The sequence below is a fragment of the Limulus polyphemus genome, unplaced genomic scaffold, assembly GCF_000517525.1.
Source record: "Limulus polyphemus unplaced genomic scaffold, Limulus_polyphemus-2.1.2 Scaffold2684, whole genome shotgun sequence".
Taxonomy (NCBI): Eukaryota; Metazoa; Arthropoda; class Merostomata; order Xiphosura; family Limulidae; genus Limulus; species Limulus polyphemus.
In genome coordinates, this window is record NW_013668294.1 from 94,857 (window position 1) to 103,291 (window position 8,435).

The window sequence follows — 8,435 nt, forward strand, 5'->3', positions numbered from 1 at the left end:
GTGAGTAATTTACATTAAATTTCATACTTATTGGAGGGGTAGTGAATAAAATAGAGAAGAGAAGATACCTAGAGAAAATATGACGTGTCACACTAGGGAAATTCAAGATCTTTTTAAATATTGCCTTAATGATTTAAGAACTTAAAACATATACTATTAAAATATGGATTATTAGATAAGATTTTATGCTATACTAATTGGTATAACAAAAAGTAGTTTAATTAAAATTTGAATGTAAGTCATCAAAAACCTTATGACATGCGCAGTAAAGGTCAAGAAATAATTTTATGCTGCAGAATTCAGTACTAAAGCAACAATGTATGGGAAAAATTATGAAGGTCTGACAGTGAAATAAAACAACTGTCCAATAAGCAATGTGGATTACTTGTTTGATCTCTAGATTATTTTATGAGTGAATATGGCATTTTGGACATGAAGTGCCTCAAAAAGGTGGTAAATATTGCCCCACATGAAGTGGCATAAGGTATGAATAATTTCTATTTGAATACCCAAAAGGAAAATGAATCACGTTGAAATGAAAGTCATGACTACTACCATCAAGTTCATGGTCTTTTACACGTTTCTTGTGGACTGTATTATGACTTTGTTGTATAGACTCCAAAAGGGGTTCACATCAAAAGAATTTGCAGAAATATTAGATTCTGGAAAACTGTCGTTTTCTAAAGTATACCAATTCTATATGGAACTAGTAAACTACAGACTGCCATGGAACATGAAGATCAGAGAATTTCTGTACATAGAACAAGCCATCAAAAAATTTAAATATACTGATGATACAGAGAAATAAACAAAATAATTAAAAAACAACAATCATGTAATTTGTGAAATATGTAAAGCATTACAACCTTTCCCCATCACTTCTTGTTGCAGCTTGCAATGCATATTCTGTATTCCATTTTATTTTGGATGTGATTTCGTAATTGTAAAAAAAATACATACGTATGTAACATTCCCAAATGTTCATTTTTAATATCGGAAATATGTTTTTATGCAAAATTTATCCTTATTTATTTTTCATTTGGGTTAGATATTTTAATGGAAATGTACTAGTATGTTGCTGCCATCTTAAGTATGTTTATTATTATTCATAAAATTGATTGTCTTCGTGATTGTTTATTACTCTGTTATTATGGTATTAACTTCCAATCACAACCTGGCAATCAGTATAACTCGTCAAATGTACTTTTCTTATGTTTCTACTTAAAGATTAGAATGCATTGTTTTATCAACTGTGCATCCTCACTGTTAACAATATTTTCGGCCATAATATATCCTGAGACTCAGTCATCTTAGGAGATTTAGATTAGTTCTAAACATACATATTAAGCTAACAATGCAAAACAATCTTTAAAATAAAAGTATCAAAATAAAAAGTAATGATATCTGATATACTAAACAGTATACCCAACACTGTTAATGAAAGTAACAATTAATAATATACCTTATTTAGAGAACACAGAAAAACTTGCTATAAGCTTGAACTGCTGTCACAGAAGAAACTTTTTTGGAAAATGTAACCTTACTGTAACATGCCTGTTTTTTATCTAACTTTTCTTGCCTGTTGTTTGACCAAAATAAAACATTAAGCCATCCCTAATGTCTAGTTTCAGAAGTTAACAACATCTGTATTCAACACGTTGCTGTTTAAACTGTGTTAATTTGTAGCAGTACTCTTCCCATAGTACAACCAAAAACTAATGTTTATAAAGATACAAAATAATAACACCTAAACTGTCCAGAAAAATGTAACAATATTAAATTTAATACAAAAAAAAACAATATGATAAACGTGTGTAACATGTCTAAAACTTTAAACACTCTTACTTTAACTATCGCCTGTAACAAACATATGAAGCTGGCTACAGGAAGTAATAAGTAACATTCAATCTTCTGTAAAAGCCTAAAGGAAACACATAAGCTTCTAGAAAGTAGAAAGTTCAATAAAAAGAATTATTAGAAAGGAAAGTTACAACACACATTAATATGGCAAAGAAAGTGATCATTAAAAACTAACAACATAAGGAAATGGTATACATCTAAATTAACTATATATATAATAATAACTTAACTTAACAAAGGGTAAAACCAAAAGTGGTCAGTCAACTAAAACCATTCATTATTATTCTACACAATATCCCAAGAAATTAAAGTGTATAGATGAAAGATTCTAAAAGGTCCTGTAAAACATCTATATGGGAAATTCAACAAATTCTTGTTACAGATTATGTAACAAGAATGTTGTTGAATTTCCCATATAATTGAAGGAATTTTGTGTTTAAAATGCACAATGAGAAACCTTAATTATCCAAAATGAAAGTGAGCTTATGAGTTTTATCTACAAAATCTTGTAATGACGAACAAATTCTATTGTATTTAAACAGCTGAGAATAGGAAAGATTATAGCATAACTTATTTATGATATTCATATTTGGGAATGGGAAGTTGATAACTTTGAAGTTTAAAATGTCCATTTTACTGAAAACTTTAAAATTTAAATAATGATTCTGAAATCATTGATGCTGGTATCTAAATCCAGATATTGTATTGTTTTTAGTGGAAGAGCTTATTTTGATATTGTTATACATAAAATTAACTGTCTTCAAGATTGTTTTTTACTTTGTTGTTACTGAATGAGTAAATATATAAAAACAAAAATAGTTATATGGTATTCCTTCCATGATGTTTCAAAGCAGTAAACCAATTTGTTGTTTTCAATAAACAATTAAAGACCATCCATATTTCTTTACAGAGAGATGGTTAACAGTTTAACAGAAGTTATGCTATATTATATAAATACGTGGAAAATCCTGAAAAACAAGGTTTTTACTATACTCTACTATTCATTAAAATGATATAATCAACATAGAGTTTGTGTTATCATCATACTAGCTTCTAATATCAATTGTAGAAATATTATATTTTGTGAATAAAAATTAATCTGTGAAAGGACATCATTATAAAAATTTGAAATAGAGAATAGAACACGTATTTCTGACTATGGTCTACTTACTTGCCCACTAAATACCTAAGATTGCATAGTAGTAAGTACTTTTCTGGCCAGTAATCAACAACACTATCCATATTTTAAAGACAACCCTATTTCTCCAACACGCGTTTCTTTGCCTTGTTATGGTAAAGACTAAATATCTGATCATTGTAACACAAGCGAACACTAGTAGCCAAAAGAATGTGACCCTGTTATTGAACATGGTAAACTTATACACAAATTATTACTATAAATAAATTTTTACTTTTCGTTACAAATTACGTGGACCATAGATGTAGTTGTACATATAAAATGAGTGAATTAACTGAGTGTTACTTAGTGCGAGTGGTAGAAGAGTTTAGCTGAAGTATGCCTTGGGCTTGCAGTTTTGTTTATTCATGCGAGTTCTGTACCCATGTACTGGGAAATAACAACATGTCTGCAGGTAGTCAGTTAATCTGTTATTACCAGATCCTAATACTGTAATGAAAGCATTTCTTTAGTATAGCATCTTACCCTATGATTTGTTACAAAATATTTTTATTATATGCTGTATTCTACTTAACCACATCAAATAATTAGTAAAATGTTATAACCTCACACCATTAGTTACAAGAAGTTTTATAGATATTCAAGCATTCTTGGATATAAAAAAAATTAATACTTACTGGTCCTGTTTTCTACTATCACATAACATAGTAGAATAATTGCTTCAAAGTAAAACTACATAAATATTAATATGGCACAAACCAACTAGCACCTTTGATTTGTAAATAAAAACAAAATGTGTTGTTTTAGTCAAAAAAATATATAACCATTTATATAATAGATAGTGTTACGCTACACATACATATGCATGAGTCCAATACAAATTTTATCCCTTTAAGCAAGCACCTCCATCATCTATCTAAAAACATTGATAAAGACTGGTTGTTCATCAAAAGCCAAGTTTTAGAAATAATTCTGATAACTGTTATTAGCTTTCATTTCCTCTTATTGATCGTCATGACATACAAGATAACTCGAGGATACCTGTCACTTGTAGGCAGAGACAAAATAAATTAACAAAATATTACTATTTATTAGACATTTTCTGACTTACACTAGCTATTAGAATATCCAAACTGTATTGTTATTAATAGAATAGTTTAAAAACAACAATACTTAGACAAATCAAAGCACAAGCAATAAATTCAGTTTTAGTGTACTAGTGATGCTTTGCTGCCCTCTACAGTCACAAATCAGTATTAGAAGCTATATTGGATTCACCTTAATGGTAATTTAAAAATTACTCTCCTAAACATAAATAAAATTACTAATCTAGCAGTAAAACCAACTTGGAACAACATTGCTGTTTCTATTATAAATTTTACATACCTGAATTTGACACTGGATCAAATTTCATAGCCAACACTCCAGCAAGCTTTTCACTAGTGTGTATTAAGAATGGTGACTCTAAAAGAACACAAAACCTTGTATCGTATAAGTTCGACCTTATTCAAAATACTTAATACAACTTCATTTCAATGATATTTGGCACCACAATATAAGAAAAATCACTATAAAATTACATTATTTTCATGTTGTTTACAATACAAAGCATGACAAATATTATTCCTGTTTTTATCTTCTAAATAAAATTACAAAACTAAATCTCTTGAAAGTCAGTATTTTTAATATCATCTTTAGGGAGACTTACTGAATATGTATCTATTTCCTTTTTTATTTCTTTAACATTACTGCTCTGTTTTTGTTAGACATATTAGTTGTTTCTGAAACCTCATTTATTTTACATATTGCAAAGAATGTAAGGATAAGCAAACATGTTAATTGTTTGCGAGTCATTACAAACTTCAATACATAGAACTGGTGGCATCAGTTGTACATACTGTTTGGAAATAAGTGACAGAGTGAGTAGAAAGGTCTGTATTATATTTTTGTAGGTAAGTATTGAACTATTCATCTGTTTAAGGAATGAATATGTACTTGTTTACAACAAATTCAATCAATCATTGCTATCTACAGTGCCTGCATATTTGGTAAGTTTGCTTAGGTAACGAAACAGATCTAAATGATGATATTCTGTTCTACAAATCAAAGCTGACAATTCAGTAGAAAAGCCATACCAAATTTTATTCATCAAGAATGGCTATACACTACCCAAACCATAATGTGGGGGGCTTATAGCATTGTTTTATATATTCAATCATCAAATTACAAACTTGTTTTTATACTGTTCATTACTGGTGCATTCCAAATATCACAATATACTGAGTAATTTTATATTTTTGCTTGTTAAATATGCTCAGTGGAAAGAACTGTCTAAAAAATTCAGTGAAATCAATAAGTTTCTGTACCAAATACATAGTTTCCTGGCAGTGTGATTATTTACAGCATTTTTGGTATCTTTTAATTTTTTGTGTGACTTCTGTTATTAAGAGTCCCTTTAACCAATAAAAATTAAGGACCCACTAGTAACTTGTTGCATAAATAAATCAGAAAAATGTATTTTAAAAACCAAATGGCTCTATCAGTAATACTATGAATAATTTAATTTCCTCTAAAGCTACACCAAGTGCCAAGCCATGTATATTTGTGCTTGTGTGTGTATATATATCATGTATTGCAGTTTATATTATATTAATTTGCACAATTTTCCTTACCATGTGAAGTCATTAAAGAAATTGTTTTATTCTTATGCATAACAGTTATAAGACAAATTTTTGGTAATAAGGGTTTCAAAATCTAGTTGATATATTTAATATTTATAATAGTTTTATACATTACCACTTTTGATAATGATAATTACCATACGAATATAAAGCACAATAAAATTTCAATGCAAGTACTTTATTTACAGTTTAAGTTATCAATATATGAGAGTTTATTTAAAGGCCATTAAAAAATGTTATATTTCACTAAACTATGGGATTACCAATTAAGATCAACCAAAAGCACACAATCAAGAAATACTGTATTTATACACAGAAATTGAGTTTCACATTCATATCATTAGCTTAGTTTTGGACCAAGTCATTACTGAAGATTGATTAACAACAGGCAATCTTAATCATACTGGGTTCAAAGAAACAACAATATTTATGGAAAAGTTCTTAGAATACACCAACCCGAAAACATTTTACAATTATAAAAAAAACAAGTGGTAATGGTCTACCTTCATACCTATCTCAAGCAACATTGTTTGTGATGTCTAATAATAACTTACCAGAAAGTCTGAGACAATTTTCTGAAACGTAAAGTTTTCTATGTATATTTGAAACATATTTTGTATTCTCAGACTTACAGTAAAATTATGCTTCTGTTTTGCCTGTACATTTTTCATTATTTCCAGCTAATACTTATTTCTAAATATGGTTGCTCTCACTCATAATAAATAAAATTTCTCAAATCACAAAAATATTCAAATCTGTTAAGCACCATCTACTTAAAAACTTTCTTATTTCTTGCTTATATTCAAGTTACTCAATTAATTATTCTTGCTTCAAAGCTATCTCCTAATCTTTAAGTGATTTGCTTGTAAATCAAGTTGTAGCATCAAATGGCTAACAGAGATAGCTGTATTACCAGTCCACGGCTTTTGTGCTACTTGTGAATAGTGCAAGTTCTGGGATTTATTTATGATCAAAGTTAGTCTATAATTGTACATTAATCAAACTTCATCTAATTTCACCATTTCTATAATCATGAATTATGTTTTTCAACATGATAAAAACATTATCGTAATGTAAAATAAGATAAAACTTTGTGGAAAATAAACTGTTATAAAAATATTATTGAACAGAAAATGAAGTGAAATGCACATAACATGACTTGGATTTCTATAAACAAACTTCAGCACACAGAGCAAGTGGTAGTGATTGTAACTCCTACTGGAATCAAACCCCAGCACAGACAAGTGTTACTGGTTGTAAATCCTAGTGAAATCAAACTCCAGCAAAGACAAGTAGTACTAGCTGTAATTCCTAGTGAAATCAATCTCCAGCACAAACAAGTGGTTCTAATTGCAAATCCTACTGAAATCAATCTCCAGCACAAACAAGTGGTTCTAATTGCAAATCCTACTGAAATCAAACTCCAGCACAGACAAGTGGTACTAGTTGTAAATCCTACTGAAATCAAACTCCAGCACAGACAAGTGGTACTAGTTGTAAATCCTACTAAAATTAAACTCCAGCACAGACAAATGGTACTGGTTGTAAATCCTAGTGAACTCAATCTTGAGCACAAACAAGTGGTACTAGTTGCAAATCCTACTGAAATCAAACTCCAGCACAGACAAGTGGCACTAGTTGTAACTCCTACTAAAATTAAACTCCAGCACAGACAAATGGTACTGGTTGTAAATCCTAGTGAAATCAATCTTGAGCACAAACAAGTGGTACTAGTTGCAAATCCTACTGAAATTAAACTCCAGCACAGACAAATGGTACTGGTTGTAAATCCTAGTGAAATCAATCTTGAGCACAAATAAGGGGTACTTGTTGTAAATTCTACTAAAATGAAACTCCCGCACAGACAAGTGGCACTAGTTGTAACTCCTACACAAATCAAACTCCAGTGCACAAAAGTGGTGCTGGTTGTAACTCTTACTGAAATTAGATTCCAATATAGAAGGAAAAGTGTTACAAGCTGTACTTTCTTTTCCAATAAAACTCCAGCACAAGTAGTATGAGTTGTAAGTCCTGTTGAAAGGAAACTCCAGAACATAGGAATGAAGCATTTGCAGCATTTTTGGGCATTCCAAATGCTTCAAGGACTGAGAAAATATATACAATATGGAGAGGTGTGATGCACGCTTAATAAAAGTGTAAAAAAGTTATATAACGATGATTGACCAAGAAGCTAAATGTGTTCAGAAGAATTCAAGGATACGATAGTTGTTTATGTTATCTATAAGCGATGCTACTGCAGTCATGAGAAAGCCTCGTTGGAGAGACCGGGAATAAGATAGTTATCTACAAACTGGTACCACTATAGCAGTGTGAAAGCTACGAGAGATGTTTACATTATCTTGCACACAGTTACCATAAAAGAGATAAGTCAAAACTTTGATGTAGTATCCATATCAAAAGTGGGTGTAGGATACATGTAAGGAGGTTGCCGATTTACCGACTTTATCTATAATCAATGGTTAAGTGGTCCTGGTTCTGACAATTACAATGAGATGGAAGAAACAACCAATTAAGTGTCAGATCTACTTGCAGGTAGCTGTGTACACTATTTGGAAGATTGTAAGAATACCAGAAGAATTTAGTATAAAAACCCTTGTTTGAAACCAAAGAGTTGAGTTTTCCATGGCGGTTCTTGAAGCTAGATAACCTGCACAGGACAATCTCCAAGTCCTATACACAGTTGCTGTGATCAGAAAGAAGAAATCATGTCTACGAGCCTGCTGAACTTGCCCAAT

General features: G+C 30.3%; 1 protein-coding gene across 3 annotated transcripts in view; it reads right to left on the bottom strand.

The window, feature by feature from the left end:
• Positions 1–8,435, bottom strand: part of LOC106467629 (threonine aspartase 1-like) — a 51,800-nt gene that overhangs the window by 4,628 nt on the left and 38,737 nt on the right. For all 3 annotated transcript variants that reach the window (XM_022395830.1, XM_022395832.1, XM_022395831.1), the window contains one exon: positions 4,385–4,462. In XM_022395830.1, the coding sequence (XP_022251538.1) occupies positions 4,385–4,462 (78 nt within the window). The remainder of the gene's footprint in view (positions 1–4,384; positions 4,463–8,435) is intronic.